Source organism: Sinocyclocheilus grahami, unplaced genomic scaffold (genome assembly GCF_001515645.1).
Source record: "Sinocyclocheilus grahami isolate Dianchi unplaced genomic scaffold, SAMN03320097.WGS_v1.1 scaffold125.1, whole genome shotgun sequence".
NCBI lineage: Eukaryota > Metazoa > Chordata > Actinopteri > Cypriniformes > Cyprinidae > Sinocyclocheilus > Sinocyclocheilus grahami.
In genome coordinates this window covers 1297638-1320233 of record NW_015505304.1, presented here as the reverse complement: position 1 = coordinate 1320233, position 22596 = coordinate 1297638, and the positions used below count along the sequence as shown (strand labels likewise).

General features: G+C 36.3%; 1 protein-coding gene across 1 annotated transcript; it reads right to left on the bottom strand.

The window, feature by feature from the left end:
* Positions 1-439: 439 nt before the first annotated feature.
* On the bottom strand, positions 440-21157 carry LOC107590177 (opioid growth factor receptor-like). Its single transcript, XM_016278801.1, has 9 exons — positions 21061-21157; positions 20589-20923; positions 20245-20449; positions 19841-20107; positions 4996-5074; positions 4815-4881; positions 3418-3566; positions 2171-3321; positions 440-1789 (listed from the first exon to the last, which is right to left on the bottom strand). The coding sequence occupies exons 1-9, from the start codon at positions 21155-21157 to the stop codon at positions 1671-1673; spliced, it is 2469 nt and encodes an 822-aa protein (XP_016134287.1). The 3' UTR covers positions 440-1670.
* Between the last annotated feature and the right edge of the window lie 1439 nt (positions 21158-22596).

The following is a 22596-nucleotide window of genomic DNA, read 5'->3' as shown; positions in this document are numbered from 1 at the left end:
CAAAAATCTTTTTTATTTTATTTGATATCTATTACATAGGCTTACTCGTCTTTGCAATATGTTCAGTGTGGTTTATAACATGCTCTATTTTAGCATCATATTTGCATCAGTAAAAGCAGAATTTTATCAGCAGGAAGACATTTATTTGCTTCAGCAGTAGACATCCTAATAATAATAACAACAACAACAAAAAAATCACCTTTAAGAATAAAACCTCACCTTATAAATTATGAAGTTGCCTCTCTTCGGGAGGATGACTTGCATCTATTTTTCTTCATTTCATGTTTGCTCTCATGGAAATCCACTTTTCTGCAATGCTACTCTCTTAATTCTCTAACTCCAAACTTTAATAATGATCTTGATAACAATATTCTTAAACAAACCAAAAACTTTAAACAGCTTTAATATTTATTTGATTTCCATGACATGTTTAGTGTGGTTTATAACAGGCTTTATTTAAGCATTTTATTTTATTAGCTAAATTACATGATTAAATATTGAACTTTTCAAAACTCACACGTCAACTTCAGGCATAAAGAAATTTCCAGTGTTCTCCAAAAATAATTCATCAGAGTAGACAAAATCATAAAACTCACATATCTAACATTTACTGGTGCTAATTTTCATAGTGCAACTTTGCTTCATCACAATTTCACTACTTCATTTCCTGTAAAGCAGTCAGGCTTTAGTCAAAGATGTTTTGTCAGTGAAGAGTTTACATTTACTTTTTTAGCAGTTAACAATTTATCAGTACATTAACAATTCATCACTACAATCCATAAAAAATCAAGATAAGAAAAAAAACATCAATATAATATTACATTTCCTACACAAAAATGACAGACAAATGTACTTTTATGATGCCATTTCTTTTTCCTTCTGACAATCTGCTAAACAAGCAAAAAAACATTCATCTTTAAGAATAGCACTTTAACTTAATTCATAAAGAACATTCCAATATATTTTCTGTGAATTAATTTAGAAAAACAAATATGAAAACTCATAAGACTAGCATTTACAGTGCTTGTTAATTTTCCTATTACGTTTCATTAATCACCCTCATTTTTATGGCAGATGTCAGAAAAAGCCCCTTCTTTAAACTGGTGAAGAAGACCATCATTTCATCCCCATGAGACATGTTTGCTGGTGTTATGTAATCGATATCATCACAATCACTCATCTCTTGATGTTGCTTTACTACGCTTTCATTTTCTGAGCTGCACTGACTGCTCATTTGCTCCCTAATAAGTCATATTTTTTGCTGTCAATTTGTTTGGACTAACTGGCTTCACCCTTTACTGCTCATTTTCAGATTTTTCATGTTTATTTTCAGTTGAATCCTTTATTTCTACATTATGAACCTGACATGAAGACCCCTCTTTAGTTTGGTGAGAACCACTAGCAGCATCATGACCATGAGACATGTTTGCTGGTGCTGTTTTCTCATTATCGTCACTAACACTGACACTATTTGTTTCAGTCAATTTGTTTGGAATAACTGGCTCATTCTTATTTTGGTGATCTTTTTTACTTTTCATCTCTTCAGGAGAAAGACTAGCCTCTATTTTTTCAATTTCATGTTTGCTCTCATGGGGATTCAACATTTTGTGGTTATCTTCTGAGTCTTTATCTTCAGTTTCATCTTTCATTTCTACGTCATGCACTTGACATCAAGGCCCCTCTTTAGTTTGGTGAGAACCACAAAAAGCATCATAACCATGAGACTTGCTAGCTGGTGCTATGTTTTCGTTATTATCACTAACACCAACACCAACACCATCACCAACACCAACACTCATTTCATGATTTTGCTTTACTACATTCCCATTGTCTGAGCTGCACTGTCTGCTCTTCTGATCACTATTTGTTTCAGTCAATTTGTTTGGAATAACTGGCTCATTCTTATTTTGGTGATCTTTTTTACTTTTCATCTCTTCAGGAGAAAGACTAGCCTCTATTTTTTCAATTTCATGTTTGCTCTCATGGGGATTCAACATTTTGTGGTTATCTTCTGAGTCTTTATCTTCAGTTTCATCTTTCATTTCTACGTCATGCACTTGACATCAAGGCCCCTCTTTAGTTTGGTGAGAACCACAAAAAGCATCATAACCATGAGACTTGCTAGCTGGTGCTATGTTTTCGTTATTATCACTAACACCAACACCAACACTCATTTCATGATTTTGCTTTACTACATCTCCATTGTCTGAGCTGCACTGTCTGCTCTCCTGATCACTATTTGTTTCAGTCAATTTGTTTGGAATAACTGGCTCATTCTTATTTTGGTGATCTTTTTTACTTTTCATCTCTTCAGGAGAAAGACTAGCCTCTATTTTTTCAATTTCATGTTTGCTCTCATGGGGATTCAACATTTTGTGGTTATCTTCTGAGTCTTTATCTTCAGTTTCATCTTTCATTTCTACGTCATGCACTTGACATGAAGGCCCCTCTTTAGTTTGGTGAGAACCACAAAAAGCATCATGACCATGAGACTTGCTAGCTGGTGCTATGTTTTCGCTATTATCACTAACACCAACACAATCACCAACACCAACACTCATTTCATGATTTCGCTTTACTACATCTCCATTGTCTGAGCTGCACTGTCTGCTCTTATTTGCCCACTGATTTGTTTCTGTCAATTTGTTTGGAATAACTGGCTCATCCTTATTTTGTTGATCTTTTTTTCTCTTCTCTTCAGTTTGGTGAGAACCACTAACAGCACCATGACCATGAGACTTGTTTGCTGGTGCTAAGTTTTCATCATCATCACCATCACTGACCCCAACACTCATATCTTGATTTTTTTTTTTTACTACACCCTCATTTTCATTTTCACTATTTGTTTCTGTCAATTTGTTTGGAATAACTGGCTCATCTTTATTTTGGTGATATTTTTTACTTTGCATCTCTTTAGGAGGATGACTGGCATCTATTTTGTTCATTTTATGTTTGCTCTCATGGGGATTCACCATTTTCTGCTGATCTTCTGCACTACTACTATTATTCTCTGTTGGCTGGTCCAAGTTTTTGTTTTTGCATTGCGCCACCTGACCTGACAGAATCTTCCTTGGGCCCCAGACAAAGGGTTCTCGGGGCTTGAAATGCTTAAAGGCAAATTTAACTAGCTCTCTTCTCTCTGACTTGTCCAATACAGCAAACATAAAGTAATCTAGTGCACTTTGCTTCACATTTTGAAGCTGTCCCATGACAAGAATTTCATTGAGGAAAAACTTGACCAGAGGGGCCTGGTAGTGCTTCAATCCTAGAGTCCCCAAACACTTCAGGATGCGTGTGATGCGCAAGTTGTTATGTGTATGTCTGCAAAATCAAAGGAAAAACAATTTAGCCCTAAACGTGTTGAAACAACATCAACTGAAATGCAACCAATAAAAAAAAAAATATGAGAGTAAAAACCTGTTCAGGTTTCTAAAGCGGTCCTTCCAGTTAGGAGCACGAGCCACCTCTCCTGTTGATTCATCGACCAAACATATGCCGTAGAAATCCAACATGAGCTTATATGATTGCACCAATTTGCTCTTTGCTTCTTTATCTTTACGGAAAAGCTGGAAAAAAATGGAGCAGATGAATTTAAAGGGGTGGTTCATTGCGATTTCACTTTTTTGACGTTAGTTAGAGTGTAATGTTGCTGTTTGAGCATAAACAATATCTGCAAAGTTACAAAGCTGAAAGTTCAATGCAAACGGAGATATCCTCTTTGAAAATTCTGGCTGTTTAATGCCTACAAAAATGGCTCGTAGGGACTACAACGAGTTACTTCCCGGGTTCGTGACATCACAAACCCAGATAAACCCCTCCCTCAGGAAAAGGCAGCAAAGGGGGCGAGGCCATGCTGCGCTGCTTTAGAGAAGAGGAAGAGAAAACCTAAGGTGCAGGTAAAAATCTATTCATACATGAATCGCGATTCAGTCTTCTAACGATTCTAATGGATTCACAAGCTTCAAAATCAATGTTCTAAAGCAGAGGTTCTTTATACTGTTCATCGCGTCCCCCTGCTCTGCACACGCTCTGCATCTCTCTCTCCGCTCACTGTTCCAATTATACACTTATTTTCACATAGCTATGAGAAGCGTTATACATGCGTGCAGTTGCCGTACAGTATTAAAGCTTTAATCAGGATAAAACCGTATATGAAAAGCTAACAAGCAGTAGCATTTACAAATAACAGCATATCTAAAAGTACGAGACAACAACAAACAAAAAACATAGGCCTACCATTAAAAGCCGTGCTTGCACGGGTTCTGCACGATCCTCTTCAATAATATCCTCTGCTTCTCAATCGGGCTCAAACTGATAAGCGATATTAAAGACGCCATTGTTTACAATACAACCGGAGCACATGCGCTGAGGTGAGGGGCGGGATGATTAGACGTGCACTAGAGGCGGTTTAGCCAATCACAACACACTGGGCTAGCTAACCAATCAGATCCCATCATCTATTTCTGAGGGCGGGATTTCATAAAAACAGGAAAAGATCACCCTGTTTCTCAGAGAAGGGACAGAGCGGTGTGGAATAAAGGTTAATTATGTGAAAAATAATGTTTTTTTTTTTGTTTGTTTGTTTTTTTTAAACGAAGCATTAACACATGTTATACTGCACCCCATAAACACAATCAAGCCTAGAAAAAGACCAGTGAACCACCCCTTTAAGCATTCTTTATTTTTCAATATGCTGTAACCAGCTTCTGAACGGAGACTAATATTTCCTGAGAAATTCTTCCAGATAAATACTTTTTTAAGATGGTTAGTAAATAAAGTTGAAAAACCCATCTAAGTGAATGTTTTAAACTGACCTTTATTTCCTTTTTTGAGAGCACATGTGCTCTCCAATTCACCCCCGGCTCTTGTATTGGAAACAACCTGCAAAGTTTTAAAATGGTTAGTTGAATGATGGCCATTCAAACACTTACAACATACATAATAATTCAAACAGTGTTAACTAGAACTCCTGGATGAAGTGGAACAGGATCTAACCATTGAATGTAGGAGTGAACATCTTCCAGCAAGTCATATTCACCCGACCACGTCTGGTGAAAATCATTGATGTAAAGTTCTGCACAAACAAAGTAATATGTTAAAGCACAGCTCAAGGGAAAACAGAGCTCGAGTTGACTCAAGGGTTGCCAGGTCTTGTTTATTTTCTAGGTTCTACACAGTCGTTTACAGTAAATAGTCTAGATATCACAGTGCAGTGTTCTAAACATTGAACTGTTCACTCTGTCAATTGATGATTCAGAACTTGTCTGGGGCGAAGACGCTTGAATGCTTTTGTGTACTTAGTGCTGTGTAGTGTTTTTAAAAGTTAATGCATATATGGCCATAGTCCATACTCCAGTGTCCACACACAGGCCATGTGTCCATTGGAGTCACTTCCACTGATGTGTCGATTTATAAAATATTATTCCATTAATTTCTACTATTTGTGAAACTCTATGCAACGACCAAATTTACGTTTAGTGTTTCATATAGGCCTACAGCTCAGTTTTATGAGCGCCTGTCGATATCATGTTTGTAGGGGCCTCTAGTGGATGTATTTGGGAACAACGCTAGGTTTCCATTCTAACTAGTTTTGTACTTATCGTATTAGGACATTTGTACAAGAGGTTAAGATAATCAGTCAAACATACAATCAGGAAAATATGCCTATTTACTATGTAAAATGTATTTGAACGATTGTTTACAGAAACACGTAATCCAGAAAACCCGCAGTACCTCTGTAAACCACTGGGGGGCCTCAGTCCACATGCTGGGATAGAAGCATTGCAGGAGAGAGCCTCTGCTCAAAATATATGCAATGGTCTTTAGTAAATATCGTAGGCATTAAATTAATAATCTAAAGTGGTAATAAATCAATCCAGTGATAACTACAGCTGAGTAGAACTTCCAGAATTAAATTGAAAGTGCTTATTAAATTCCAATCCATGCGGGGTTGTAATGCCACATCAAGTTTGAAAACAAGCAGCTTTGTGAAATGTGAAAATGGTCCATAGCACAAAGTAAAATGCGGGAGCTTAACAAACCATGACGTTTCTGGATGTCATTTTACTGTAAAAGAATCTTCTCACAAAGCTAATAGTCACTCCTTGGCTTTTAAATTTCCATTTCCTAGTTTTTTTTTAATACCAGTGGTTTCTGCCTTGTAATTTTTGTAGTATCTGGCCTATCTACACCTAATTACACACCCTGACATAGACAGCAAGCACGTTTCCTTGCGATATGAAAAATTTAGAGGTGACTGGAAAGTTCAGTCATCATTTGTTACAATATAACCTTCAGAAGACCCCTAAGGCTTTATCATTTCATAGACCACTTAATACTGTAATTGCACATCACATTTTCCTCTTTTTTGAAAGTCTATTTCAAAGCTTGCGCATCTGGCAGAATTTGAACGGGAACAGATAAAGACAGCCTACCCAGATCAAATTTGTTAAAACCTTAGGCATTTGGTCCAAAAGATAACAAGCGCATCTTGACGGATTTATTTTTTATCTTAGCAAAATAAACTAAAAGGACAGAATAGAGGAGAATAACTACAAAAGTTGTTCCAGGGTAGAAATATGAACAGAGAATTATTCATGACCTCAGTCCATAGAAACTTGTAAAAGAGTGACGCTACACTTTGTCAGCACGCTTGATCTTCAAGAGAGGAGGGGCGAGTCAGATCCTTTGCAGCGACTCATCTCTAAATAATTCAACATGCTGTGGTTAAGCTTCACGCCATTTATCTCTGCTCGACTGACAACCATCAAACTTGTCACTCGCTTATGTTTCATTGCATTGAAGGGCTCTATTGATTATGCCTGCTGAGATTCACATCCTCTGAATGACTAAACAACAAATAAAACTATGAGTGGCCTCCATCAGCTTACTGTTTACATATTTCCTCAAGCTCTGATAGGAAAAAGTTTTTTTTTTTTGGCTGGCAATTCAGTATAAAAATAAAACAAAGTATCTTTGCAGTGTTAGACAACACATTATCATCCTTCTATTGTCTCATTAAAAACTCAATAGAGAAAAGTTTGATGCTTATTAGGCTGCAGTTTTCATGGTTGGCGAATTAGCATAGATTTTTCATACCATTTACAAGCTCTCATATCTAAGAAAGCTGGTTCAAATTAGCATAAAATGCATCGTTTCTGCTCAAAGGGGTAAAAAAAAGTGTGCACTGAGTTGCCAAGGAAACCAGTAAATGTTTGCAAATGAAGAGGAAAATCACTGTGCAGAATGAAATGTTTTAGAAACTGGAATATTAGCAAAGTGAGTTAAGTCTACAATGTCATACCTCCTTTTCATTCTCATTTAATCTGAATTATTTCATGTTGCACATTTTGAATATCTGCTGAACATATGCATTATCTAGGGTTCCCGCGGTCATGAAAAATGGATACAAATCAATATAAATATTGCAAATTATAGGCCTGAAAAATTTCTACAGTGAATTATTATTTATTTATTTATTTATTTTTACAGGTTTCCTATAATGAAGAAGCAAAAGATTTTTGGGGGGCTTTTAGCATCTTTTCAATTTTATATATGTATTTATTTGGAGTCATTTGTTCACAAAAGTATTACTGTTCACAACAATTAATTGATTAATTAATTCCAAATTAATTAAAGTCATTGTTAACAATTAATTCCAAAGATGACATACATCTAGTATCTCTATAAATAATTTATTTGAAAATCCTAATCCATTCACTATGACTGGAAAGGTTGTGGAAAAGTAATGGGAATATTATATAAATATATAACTGTGCAATATTATAATATCTGCCTAACCTGTCCTCTCATTCAAAAGACACTCCTGGGTATTTCTGTAAGCCTTCACTGATGATCTGACTAGTTATTATAGTTTGTCAGTTCTTGTTGGGCAGCTACAGGAGTTATGGGTACCCCACTGAAATGATGGGAAATGATAAATAGTACTGTGTTGAACTAGTTTAAAGGGTACAGCTAACTATTGTTCATCTGTTAGAGATGAACTTCACAAACAGAGTCAGGGGAACCGCATGAACAGCAATATCCATCAGCAGCTAGTGACAAGCTACCTCTATATACCAGCTCAAAGACCTCCAGAGTAGTTATTATTTCACTTGGCAACATTTCCATATTTGTTTTGCCTTACCATTTATTTTTCAATATTTCTGTCCTATTTTTAAGGACAAACATATGGCACATATAATTATATATTATTATTATTATTATTATTATTATGTAACAATTTATTTCCTGAGGATAGGATTTCTTAGTTTTTTTCTCTGTGCATTTGAAGGATCTAATGATTCTCTGTAGAAACCTGTGTTGCTTCAAGAGAGCTATGATACATTTGTGTTGTTTTATTTTCTTTCTTTTAAATTAATCATTTATCGTTGCGAGTAAATTATGACAGAATATTAATTTTGGGGTTAAATATCCTCTTACTAGAAAGCGCTTGTGAACTTGTGTTATTTTAATATATTCTGTGTTGGTTTACTACAAACCGAAATAACAGTTAATTTAAAGAAACAGAAATTGGAGGTTTATTTAATGAGAAAATCTGATATAGCTTGATTGAATGCCTGCCCTGAAACAGGGTTTACTGCACATTATCTACATGAATACAGTAGACCGAACTGTATGCTACAAACTTTCAGTGTCCTTTTAATCATGGCTGTATTGTTACATAAAGAGAAGCCTGGAGTGTAAAAAGCATGCTATGTATAATTACAGTAAATGCCAGCCTTGCTGAAAATGGTTGTATAACAAGAAGGTTAGGGCAGGCTGCTCAGAACCATATTTGTCACACAGTAGGTAACCGTTAGACGTTTCATAGACATTAAGAGCCTCAATCTTTACATTATAAGTCAAGACATTTTAGCTTGGAGGAGTGTAGAATAAACTCTTTTTTATTCCATTACTTCTTTCTGTGTTTGCAACCAGCATTTACCTTAATGCCATTATGAGGTCATAATAATGGTGCAACTCCCACAATAATTTGAAAAGTTGAAGCCCACGAGTTTGCCATCAAAACCACTTTGTGACAGAGGGGCTGCCCACCTCCAGTCATTGTGACCCTCTCTCTCCTGTTTCCGGCCCACGTCCAGCCTCACTACAAGAACATGGAGGCATGTGAAAATAAAACACACAGCATGTGATGAGGCACATCCAATGCTTTTTGCACCCTTTTACCACTGTATAAATCCAGCATTGTGTGTCTTATTTTGCTGAACATCCTTCAAAGTATATGCAGAAGGTATCCTTAAGTGCAAGCCAACTTTTAACCATTGACGCTCTTGCTTAAAGTGATAGTTCACCCAAAAGTGAAAATTGCATCATGATTTCCTCCCGCTTATGTCATTCCAAACCTGTATGACTTTTGTTCTTCAAATGTTTGATTACCAAAATTCTTTAAATTATCTGCTTTTGTGTTCTGCAAGATAAAAAAAGCATAATGATGACAGAATTTTTATTTTTGTATGAACGATCCTTTAAAGATGCCAGAGAATATGGCAGATAAATGTAGCCCTTTGTGGCAGATGTTGTAACTATATGATCTGTGTCTTCAAAATCATATTTCTCTATTCATTGCCATTTAATAGTAGCTTGCAAGCAACATATTAATCAATAATATTATAGGTTTAATGATAAATAAGAGTGTTCATGGTAAAGAAAACGGGGAAAAACATTTAAAATCTAGTTTAAAACACATGCCATATTCTTAGGAATAATTGTTTCTCATGGTTTTGAAAAAAAAAATGTTATAGCATTTATATATTTGTAAAGCATTTAAATATTGTTCTGCATGTTTCTGCATTATTTTGTTGGTGCATGATTAGTTTCTCAAATATTAATAAGCAAATAATAATAAAAGATAATGCCAAACTAGGTATTCTTTTTTTAAATGACTATAATTGTTTAGTGATTTTTTTCTTTATTATGATAGCTTTTCAACCTAAAAATCAACCTAGGAAATGCATTAACTAAAGAACAAATAAAATCGAAAACTCGTGGTATTGATACGCAAAAATGGACTTTGGCGTGCATACGCATGTGTTTGGCGTGGATATAATACGCAGTTTTCGCGTGCATATGATACGCAGTTTTCGCGTACATAATATAAATGTCTTTGAATAAAAGCTTCTGCTCAATGCGTTAATTCATGATGTGTATTCAAGTCTTTCTCTGTATAAACTGCATTTTAATGTTTCATGTCACTGAACCTATAGTAAATGTTTTACCAGTGCTCTTTTTCATTATTTGTTTTATTTTTTGTAGGATCCTTAAAAGCATTAATTGGACTTGATGGACTATTTTTTCACGACTGCTTTCTTTGATGTCAAAACTCATTTATAGCTCAAGCGAGTGTCCATTAGGAAAGATGGCAAAATTGTATACCATTGGATGGGGTTGACCAGCTGAGCGACTGCCATTGAGATGAACAACAGCTAATTGCTTGCGTTCTCCAGGCATTATAGAACTCCTATGCGCTCTTCTACTGGTTTAACATGCTTCCCTCTTCCCTCGCATGGACACCTCCTTGTCACCTTCCCAGCATGCTGAGGACACCACACCATGATTTGTTCACACCATCTGTAGTTTTGCAACCTCAACCCCTTCACATTTCACTTTAAACTTTACTCAAAAAAGAAAACTTTAAAGAATTTTTTTCCCAGGGACGTGCCACTAATCTTTAATCCCGCTGGGTCTTCATTCTCTGCTGTGAGATACATCAGCAGTATGGTCTTTTACACCAGCAGGCATCACCATTTGGAAGCCCAAGTTGCTTTTCTTGTGCAGCAGTGCCAAATTGCCAGAGGAATCGCTGAGGGCACAGAAGAGAAGCTTCCCAAAACTAGTTCAACCATCCCACAAAGCTCAGAAACATAAGGCAATCTGAGGAAGTCAAACCCACAGGGTACTTTTTTATTAGAGCTTTTGATGTAAACTTGAGTCTGTTTGACATCAGAGTGTGCTTCATTTGGTAGTGGTTTTCTGAACTCGGCTGAACCTCACCTGAAGCCGCATGAAAAGGTGATCTGAGGAAGGGTTCATGTGAACTTCTCTACGGTTTGCAATTGATACAAGAGCAACTCGTGGAAGTAAAATGATTCTGATGATAAAAATGTTGGGGATGCACTGATATAATAATTCTGCAGAATACCGAATGAATGACAATATTAAAATTCTGATGGAATACTACAATACTATTTGGTATTGAAATACTATTTAAATAAATAAATACTAAAATCAATTGTTTTAAAGGGTTCAAGTGAAATTAGGAATCACAACATTATAATGTACATTACGGAATCATGTACAAAATATGGATTGTATTTAAAAATGTTATTAAATTATTGGTACGTTTGAAAATAAAATAAGCATTAGTTGACAGCAAAAGTAATCTAAAAGGAAAGGAGAGTAACAAAAAAAATCAGCTTTGCCATCACAAGAGTAAATTAAATTTTTAAATATATTAAAATAGAAAACACTAATTTTAAATTGTAGTAATATTTCACAGAATTACTGTTTTTACCCTATTTTTAATCAAATAAATGCAGCCTTGGTGTGCATAAGAGACTTCTTTCAAAAACATCAAAAGTACACACCCCACACTTTTGAACAGAGTGCATTTTGCAGCCCTGAATAATGTGCATCTTAATTTGCATTTCTCATAACAGATTGTCTATTAAATGTCTATCATCGATTAAATTGCTTTCTGGGAGCACCTTGCATTCTTTGGATGTCTTGCATTGCATCCGTAAAAAAGAATCACCCCTAGTTTCCGTTTGCAGCTACAGCTAGTACTCATATTGATGATGCAAACAAAAAAGAATAATGTGATACGTGGGAGCAGGCAGAGGTGTTTGCAGTCGAGCTCAAGTTCAGACAAAACAATCAAAAAGCAGCCTAAGATTCCGGCTTATGATCCCAAATCTCTCCCTGATTAACTGACGGAGAAGAGTCTTGCTAACTACAGCTTATTATATTTTCAATGAGCTAGACAATTTGGGGTCAAGATGGAACTCCTCTCGACTAGTCGACCACCTCCTGCACCGGACTAAATTATTAATCAGTTTGTGACATTTTTTATTTTGTAGTGGCGCTGACATTTTTTTTAATTGTGCAGTTTGCATCTCCGCTTAGCCTCATTAACACCGGTATTGTCAGCCGTGCATTCTTTCACCGGCGAGTTCTCTCAGGACCAGTGAGGATAAATCAGAGAGACTGCCTGGAGTGCTTGTTAGTGATTCACTTCTTTAATCAGATAAAGCAACTTTGCCCAATTTACCGGCTGCTTAAGCACTGGATAAAGTGAAGAGTGAGGGCTGGAGGCCCGTGGGCAGAGAGAGAGACAGCGAGAGAGAGAGAGAGAGAGAGAGAGAGAGAGAGCTGCTTACTGTATCTGTAAATAAGGCTGTGTTGACTCACATGCTGACAGATAGGCCTCAGTGGGTGAGCTGGTACAGGGCGAGAAACAGGAAAACCTGTATGATTGCTTTGTACTGGCCAAACACTCTTTTCATTGTTGAAAACTTGATGGTCAGCTGGAACTGAGTCGCCTTTGGCAGCAAGCATCTTTTGAAGTTACGCTAGCTTCTGAAAGTCGCCCATGCAACACATGTGGGCGCATGCCTTTTTTGACTGTCCGATGTTGTTATCATTGAGTGGATTTGTATGTTCAGTAAAACACTGGTAATTAAAAAAAAATCTGCTTATTACAAAACACTGACAGATGTTGTGGTTTCTACATCAGCGTCTCATCCCGGATGCGACATACACCTGTGTTTTTACAACAGCATTTTACAACATATTTATAATGTATTGTTTGAGGCATTTATTTTTAACTCAAGTGTTACTGTACGCTGTGTTTTTTAACTTCTAAATGAAATAGATTATTGGAGTACATTTTACAAAAAAAAAGAATCAGTCCTTCTGCTTCAAAATTTTATGTGTAATTCAGTGTGTTACTTGCCATTTCTTTGTAATTGTTTGTGAAATTTGAGTGAAACTTGTTTCTACACCAAATTGTTTTCAATAAATAAATAAATTGATAAGTACTTTTATTTGCAATATATTCACTGGATTAAGTTTAAAAAGCACACTTTATTTGTTTGTTTGTTTGTTCATTCATTCATTTATTCCATGTAAGCATCAAAGTTTATATACATGGCAAAAAAAAAAAAAATTAACACAATTAAACTTCTTACAATAAATTACAACTGTATGCAACATTTCAGTTTGTTTGTTGATTTACATATGGGACCCTGGACTACAAAACCAGTCATAATGGTATTTTTTTTAAAGGAATAAATAATTGAAAATCTGGAATCTGAGGGTGCAAAATATAGAGAAAAATATCTGGACACCTTTAAAGTTATCCAAATGAAGTTCTTAGCAATGCATGTTACTAATCAAAAATTAAGTTTTGATATATTTATGGTAGGAAATTTACAAAATATCTTAATGGAACATGATCTTTACTTAATATCCTAATGATTTTTGGCATAAAAGAAAAATTTTGACCCATATTGTTGGCTATTGCTACAAATATACCAGTGCAACTTAAGACAAGGGTCACATATATTTAATGTCATATATTCATCAAAGTCTATATTTATGGCAAAAATAAAAAAAAAATACAACATTCAATTCAGCTTCTTACAAAATTATAATTTTATTATATAAAATTATATAAAATCTTTCGGTTTAATATTAGATGGAAATTCCTTCCTGTTTAAAAGCATCTATTACTGCAATTTGTACGGTTTTTACATTATTTAAATCTATCTATCTATCTATCTATCTATCTATCTATCTATCATCTGTCTATTTATTTAATACAGTACATTACCCATACTGTGATATAAGACTCTGGTCATACTGCTTATACTACACATTGTCTGTATTCAGTATTATAAAAGTATTACTATAAAATTGAGAGTTTAGCCCTTGAGGGTCCTGAGCTTTCCAAAGTTGATTGGCCTTGTTTAACATGTTGTGTTCTCTCTCTCTCTCTCTCTTTCTCTCTCTCTCTCTCTCTTGCAAACACCGTCCTGTTCACAGAGTCTGACAGTTGCCGCAGGCCTATAACATGGACACATCTAGTGAAAAGTATCCTGCAAATATGACCTGTGATGGAGCCAAATGGCCATTTTCTACGTGGTTAATCAATCTTCTGTACATTTTACAAGTAACTTAACCAATTGATTTTCCCCCACCAACAAGCAGTTCTATGAAGTCCGAATGGGAGGCCACTCCACATGACTATTTGCAGGTTGTACTGAATCTTTGTCTATTGATCTTTCTGCTCACAGAGCATCCAGAGACTGCACCAACAACTGCTGCTTAGTCAGCACTCTCTAAAAGACAAGTGGAGGAGAAGCCGGTGTATACTGTGGAGAATAAAGTGAAAAACTGACATTAAATTTAAACCAAATTGCCTTTCAGTAGCGACTGGTCTATGCTTCTTTACTAAATAATGACTTTGAAATGTGTATATGTGTTTTGAGTGTATGTGAACTTGTTTATTGGTGGAGAAATGATTTAAATTGCCCTCTAATTAAATGCCTAATTACGTTCTTGAGAGCGGTTCTCTAAAAAAGGAACATAGAGAAATGTCTTGCCTAATATGAGATTAATGACAATAATTTATTGGGCTCGAGACATTAAATGGTGTAAGAGGATTTTCTAAATGAACAATTATTGGCTGATGAGCATCTAGCAAATATGTATGTTTTTACAGTATAAAAACTGTGAATTGTCAATTTATGTAAAATTTAAATGTCAAGATGCCTATTTTATTTTTTAACTACATAATTTTTCCTCTGTGGTCCACTTACTAATAAAGTTATAATATTATTTCTTTTTTTTTTCTTTTCCCAATTCAAAACACCGTTTTTGCAATAAATCATGCAGTAGACCATATGATTTGGACTGTGTATGTAAACTGTATGTAAAGATTCAATGCAGCAGCATAACAGCCATACTAATATATACCAGCTTTGACCCACCCATAGAAATATAACGAGTGAAATTATAATAACAATAATCAGTGTCCATCTGGTTTTCAACAGCCAACGCAGTGTTTCCTATGAATGTGATTCCTGTGTAAATACATTTATTCCGCCTCCACGGTGAATTAAAATATCTGTGTAAATGCACTGTTTACCTCTGTTGTGGTTTTTATGCCACTTCAGATGCGCCCTCTATGCTGTCTTCTCAGTGTAAGGACAACATTAGTCATTTTCCTGAAATGTCGCAATTGAAGTGTGGCAGATTTTTGCACACCATGGCACTTATCTGTATACGCAGTGTTTTGTCATGTGGATGCTTCATCAACAAAATTATTAGCAACTAATTAACGAGTCTTTTGATGAATTTTTGTGCATTGAAGCAGAATCATTGAGTAGGCATCATGATCCATCTCTGAATCCCTTTTCCCTTCTCTTTCACAAGTCAGCGGGTTCAAGTGTTCATGGAGCAATATTCTGCAATGTGGAAAAATTCCAAAACCTGATTGCATTTTTCAGTTAATATTCAGTTCATATGTAAAATTATGTATAATTACTGTGGGCTAAATAAGTACTAAAATAAAAAAATCTTGATGAACTGGACATCTTAGATGTGTGTATTTATTTATTTATAAATAATATTTATACTGTGATAAGCTATGAGCACAGTACAATAAATTAGATAAACTGTGAAATGGGAAATTTAAAGTAAAAATAAAATATTTAAGGGAGGTAGGCGGATGAAAGGCGAAAATGGAACCTCTAAAAAAATGTGTTTTTTATGTCAACAGCTAGATCTTGGCTGTATTGGAATCTGAACGCAGCCCAAGTGCTCACATCCTCCCAGGCAATAAGCAATTTGCAACTTTTGCAGTTTTCTATTGCACTAAAGCAATTAAAACAAGAACGTGTGACCATTTTTGTATATGCCTTGCACATTAGGCACAAGTTCAATAGACCCGAGGTTCTTTCCACCCGGCCGACATTCTGTCTTATTTGAGATTAAATTAGAGAATGTCAGAAATAATCAATGTTACCATGTAAAATAATCCTGTTGCTATTGATCGCTATGCTCCAGAAAGGCCAACTATGAACACGGTTATGAAATAATGATGAATTGATCATGCGGCCAATGTAGCTGCTAGCTGCAAGCTATATTCACCTTTAATTCATACATGCACATCCACATCGAAACTGAGATTGTATAGTAATAGTGCAGGATTTCAACAACCGACATGCAAATCTCTGGCGGTGGCAGATAACCTCATCTCCTATTAGTGGTCTGTCACTTCAGTTGTATTTGTATAAAGTGACACTTTGCAGTTTATGAGTGACACCTAGCTAAAATCGATACTCAGGCTCAGTTTCAGCCGGTAGATGGTATAGATACTTCCCCTGTTCTAGAAACTCTGCTACTGCTCAGTTTTCACGCCGCCAACATAGACATCCAAGAAAACAAGTGGCACGGCACTGTGACATGTCTGGCTGATATTAATTCCTGTATCTTAGAAGTAAAGGTCTGTCTAAAGCCAAAAGGATATTTTTCTGTTTGATTGACACACTGATAATACCCATCCCCAGGAAAACCACATTGGTTTCCATGGTAACATTTATCACATAGAAACAGATAAAACTGGCATGAACTTGAAAAGTGCTTGTCAGTGTTGTGTCTGCCTTTGTCTGTCCGCTTCTCCTATAGACGACGCTGCAAAAGTTTAGCTTTGAAACCTCGCCAGTCACAATTACAGTGTGCACTGAACAAATGCCAGAAGTGCAAGTCAGGTCTGTGCATTTCGGTTTCATATAGGTCTTGCTGCTTGGCTCCGTGCGTGGGAGTGGATTCAAATGGGAGAAGGAGAGCGAGGCGAGAGAGACAGCGTGTTAAACACAGAGGGCCAGACCCCGGAATGACATTTGAAATCTCTTTGTGTATGCCGGCCTTCATTCTCTTTAATAACGCGCTATTCAGTGTGTTCTGGAGCGTGGATGTTATAGACAGAAACCAGGTAAAAGCTGCTCTCGGAGGAGGAAGACTACCAGGATCTTTGCCAGCTGTCTTTTGTCATGGTGCAGTACCTACCTACCTTAGTACCTTGAGATTATCTTACCTGGAGAAAGATAGCATTACTGTGGCAAGCATGCAGTTGGAAATCGGCCAGCCAAGAGTGCATGCAGTACACTCTTAAAAATAAAGGTGCTTCACGATGCCATAGAATAACCTTTTTGTCTAAATGGTTCCATAAAGAACCTTTAACATCTGAAGAACCTTTATGTTTCACAAAAGGTTCTTTGTGGCGAAATAAGGTTCTTCAGATTACAAAAGGTAAGAAAGAGATGGTTCTTTAAAGAACCTTTGACTGAATGGTTCTTTGTGGAACCAAAAATGGTTCTTCTATGGCATCGCTTGAAGAACCTTTTGAAGCACCTTTATTTTTAAGAGTGTAGTTCTACTGGAAGCTTGTTTTCAGCCAATGATCTGAACCGGGGCTTTATTATTAGCTATATTAAGTTCTAAAGTGCTATCAGGACCTAATTTACAAAAACTATTTCTAATGAAAATCAGTCTAAAACACCCTAAACACATTTGAAAACTGCCAAGCAAACACAAAACGATTTTACAATATTTGAGAACACTGTATTTTGGTTGCAGTTAGGATATGTTGCAGAACAACAAATTAAAAATAGTTAAGAAACCATATCTCAAATAAAAAATGATGTAACCACAACTCATTCGAGAAGCCATTTTACTCTGATATATGTCATAAAAGGGGAAGAAAAAAGACTTCAACTTTCATTTCATGCTGACTTTAAAGGGATAGTTCACCCAAAAATGAAAATTTGAAGTTTATCTGCTTACCCCCAGGGCATCCAAGATGTAGGTGACTTTGTTTCTTCAGTAGAACACAAACGAAGATTTTTAACTCAAACCGTTGCAGTCTGTCAGTCTTATAATGGAAGTGAATGGGAATCTCGGCCTTGAGAGTAAAAAAAACATACACAAACAAAACCAAATTAAACCCTGCGGTTCGTGACGATACATTGATGTGTAAAGACACGAAACGATCGGTTTGTGCAAGAAACTGGAACTGTCTGAACTGGTTTGAGCGCGTCCTTAGCGCATCCTCGACAGCCGGTGCATGACGCGTCTTCTTCTTCTTCTTGCTTTATGGCGGATCGCATATCGGACTTATAAGTGCATTACCACCACCTATCTCTCAAATGGACCATTGACACTCCTAATTGAGATTGTAGATATAATGTCAATGGTCCATTTGAGAGATAGGTGGCGCCGATAGTTAGGTCACCCCCCCCTCCAAAAAAAAAATGATACTGACAAGCTTTTGGTATAGTCCATGGGTAATGTTACAAAAGCTTTTTATTTCAGATAAATGCGGATCTTTGGATCTTTCTATTCATCAAAGAATCCTGATGTACTCAACTTTTTTAAATATTGATAATAATAATAATAATAATAACAACAACAACAAATATGTTTCTTGAACAGCAAATAAACATATTAGAATGATTACTGAAGGATCATGTGACACTGAAGACTGGAGTAATGAAGGGAAGTGAAGTGAAGGGAAAGGGAAGTGAAGGTGCAGTGCAAGAGATAACCTTTAATTATTTTCCGGTCCCAGACTAAGGATTTAGACCTTTTATATGTGATGGCCATACAAATAATAGGGTTGTCTGGTTTCAGAAATTGTTGTGGATGTATAGGCTATATACAGGAAATAAGGGGCCAAAATTGCACCTTTTGGGGTACAACAGCTTGTCACTGGAACAGGACCCTTAAAAGGACATATTTGTTCCTTTTTTACCCCTAATAGATAGGCCTACAAATTAGTACCTTAAGGGTACGAATTACTACTCTTAAGGGACTAATATGTATGTTGTACTGCTAGGTGTAAAGCTCTTGTACCCCAAAAGGTACCATTTTGGCCTTTTTTTTGAGTATTTTTGAGTATTTAGGAAACCGTTGCCATATGGCAACAGTGTACCACAATGGAAAATGGCCAAAAAAGTAGTTTTTCTATTAAATTACGATTTTCTTTTCTATTTAAATGGTAATTTATTTTAGATACTGATAGATTTTTATACTTGGACCTCATGCAAACCAAAAGTAAGTAGGTTCCTATCATTTAACCTTCAAAACGGTACTTAAAAGTATTATAATAGTGCTTGCAAACGGACAAAAAAATGTGCTTTTGTACCATATATGCATATCAAATTCATCAGCTTTTTATTGTTTTACATCCAGAAACTTTACAACAACAAAAACAAGTCTTTTTGAAAGTATTTTATACAAGTTAAGTAAATATATGGTAGCTTGGAACATGCACTAATACCATGTAGAACATGAAAACATAAGAACTTCAAAAATACAAGTATAACGATAGGCGGCTCCCTGAAGTAAAGTGTGTGTTTTCCCAGTCCATCCTCCTGTCTAAGTCCAACTCATGTCATATTTCATGGCATCCCGTGAAACTGCAAAAAGCAGTTCCTTTCAGCTGTGATGCAAAGGTGCAAGTCACATTTGCTGCACTTCATGCGGACGATCCCCTTGCAGCCAGGGTATTTGCACTTCCCTTTCTTCTCCATGACAGGCCAGTGGCTTGTTTGGTCCAACCTGACTTGATCAGGCACACTGGGGGCCACTGGGCCTCTTCTTATATGCTCTTCATTGTTTGCAAAATGAAGGAATCTTTTGATTGCCTCCCACCTATGCAGTGACATGACATCAGCCACACAATCAACCCTGGTGCTTCTTGCCCAGTACATGCGGGTTCCTGGCAGACTATGCACGGACATATGGAAACATATGCCTATGAATTGCTCCAATTCATCATAGGTCAGGTTTAGTGGCTTGTTGATGTTGTATTGGGAAGCATAGATTTTGCTTTGTTCCACAATCTCTTTCGTTAAAGTCTTCTTCAGAAGGCTGCGAAAATACTCCACTGGCTGTTTGAGTTCAGTGGCGGAGGGAAGGCTTCCCTTCCATTTTAGCACTGCTGGAATGCTCTTCCGCTTGAGCAAGTTGAGATTTTTTACCTTTGTTGCAGCTGCACAAAGTTCTTCAATTTCCTCTTGTCCTAAAAATGTTAACAAGTACAAAATAATGAAGGCCTCATCCAATCTTAATCTCCATCAAAATCTGCCACACACATATGCAAACACATATACACATGCACGCACACATTATTCTTTACTTCTATCCATAAGATCATACCTGTCACTTCTGCTTCTGACTCTAAAGACTCTTCTGCCTCTGACTCTGAAGACTCTCCCTCACTGCTTTCTCCCTCACTGCCCTCATTCAACTCCATCTCGTCACAGTCACTGAAGGCTAACTCATCCTCACTCTCATCACATGGAAGAGCTAACTCTGCACTCTTCCTATTGCCCTTTCCATAAAATATTGCTGTATTCATTTTCTGAAAAGAATACATAATTTTGTTATTTATACATAAATACAACTATACTACTTATATGCTCTTCATTGTTTGCAAAATGAAGGAATCTTTTGATTGCCTCCCACCTATGCAGTGACATGACATCAGCCACACAATCAACCCTGGTGCTTCTTGCCCAGTACATGCGGGTTCCTGGCAGACTATGCACGGACATATGGAAACATATGCCTATGAATTGCTCCAATTCATCATAGGTCAGGTTTAGTGGCTTGTTGATGTTGTATTGGGAAGCATAGATTTTGCTTTGTTCCACAATCTCTTTCGTTAAAGTCTTCTTCAGAAGGCTGCGAAAATACTCCACTGGCTGTTTGAGTTCAGTGGCGGAGGGAAGGCTTCCCTTCCATTTTAGCACTGCTGGAATGCTCTTCCGCTTGAGCAAGTTGAGATTTTTTACCTTTGTTGCAGCTGCACAAAGTTCTTCAATTTCCTCTTGTCCTAAAAATGTTAACAAGTACAAAATAATGAAGGCCTCATCCAATCTTAATCTCCATCAAAATCTGCCACACACATATACAAACACATATACACATGCACACACACATTATTCTTTACTTCTATCCATAAGATCATACCTGTCACTTCTGCTTCTGACTCTAAAGACTCTTCTGCCTCTGACTCTGAAGACTCTCCCTCACTGCTTTCTCCCTCACTGCCCTCATTCAACTCCATCTCGTCACAGTCACTGAAGGCTAACTCATCCTCACTCTCATCACATGGAAGAGCTAACTCTGCACTCTTCCTATTGCCCTTTCCATAAAATATTGCTGTATTCATTTTCTGAAAAGAATACATAATTTTGTTATTTATACATAAATACAACTATACTAAAATAAACACTTCAAATCAATAAATAACTGTGATCATTTTATTTATGCTACTATCTATAATAAATCCCAATGGGGAAATACATTACTGCAATTCCACTGTGGTACAGTGTTGCCATATGGCAACGCACCTATTTTTCCATAGTGGTACAGAGTTGCCATATGGCAACTTTGATATTTTCTTAATTTACAGTAAAACTATGTCAGACAAAATTGATTTGTGAATGAAAATATCTAATTTACTTACCAAAGATTTTGCAAAAAAATCCCCCTTGAAAAAAGATGTTTAGAAATTAAGTTAATAGAGCAATTTCTGGAGCACTTCAACAGGTGTCTTCTGTGTGAGGGTGACAGTGGGAAAAGGAGTTTTGGAGGGACATTCAGTTGTCATGTGACTTAAAAACAGCACATCATTGGCTACCTTAAGACCTACCCTTTTAATTCCCATAATGCAATATATTGTAGGAAATGAGTAAAAATTAATTATTGCCATATGGCAACTCCGTACCATAGAGGGTTAAAACACATGATTGCTTTGCTGTAAGTGTTCTTTGAAATGCTTACTTAAAAGGTGGTAGATGCTATGCATTCTAGACCATGTGTCTTCTTGCGTAAAATTAGAATAACTGTTGCATGTGTGACTATGTTGAATTGGTTTGTCTCCTACATGAAACACTTGGCTATTTCCCATATAGCTACAGTAATCCATGTATAGGAACATAGGGTTGCCACGCAGCTACAATGTGATACGCAATTGCATTATCCTTTATCCTACTTGAATTGGCTTCTTGTTTCATTATGTAACTGGCATGATACAATTTTACCTGACTAATAATAAATTGTTATATTTGATTTATTCTGATCTCTTCTGAAATCATTATTTACAATCATTATTTAAAGTGTAGTCTGGTGTTTCCGCAAATCTGCATCCAGGATAGATCATACTGAAGTACCAATGAGTGAAGCAGGGGGCTCGTCATTACGGATGTTCTGATTTCTGACTGTCACTGGCTTAACAAGTTACAGTTTTCGTGATTATAGAGAAAAAATACACTTATTTGCTAGCAGGGTGCGGCATACTTAAAGGTATTATAATCACCCTGTATCCTCTAAATATGTACAGAACTGGCAAGTTTGTGCCGTGTGTTCACCGTTGGCCAAGTGAATTACTAAGCTATACCAGGTCGTTAATGAATGAATAATTGAAAGTATGGGATTTCCAGAATAATCAAATATCTAAATTAATAAACAATCAATATTTGTGATCAGTTTTCAATTAGAAAT

What these genes read in the sequence shown, in the direction of transcription:
- LOC107590177 (XM_016278801.1), bottom strand. Translation starts at nt 21,157, where the DNA reads ATGGAGTTGAATGAGGGCAGTGAGGGAGAAAGCAGTGAGGGAGAGTCT. An exon ending in GTCAGAAGCAGAAGTGACAG is followed by an intron (nt 20,108 to 20,244) that starts GTATGATCTTAT and finishes TAACATTTTTAG; the next exon opens with GACAAGAGGAAATTGAAGAA. An exon ending in CGCTTTAGAAACCTGAACAG is followed by an intron (nt 3,322 to 3,417) that starts GTTTTTACTCTC and finishes TTGATTTTGCAG; the next exon opens with ACATACACATAACAACTTGC.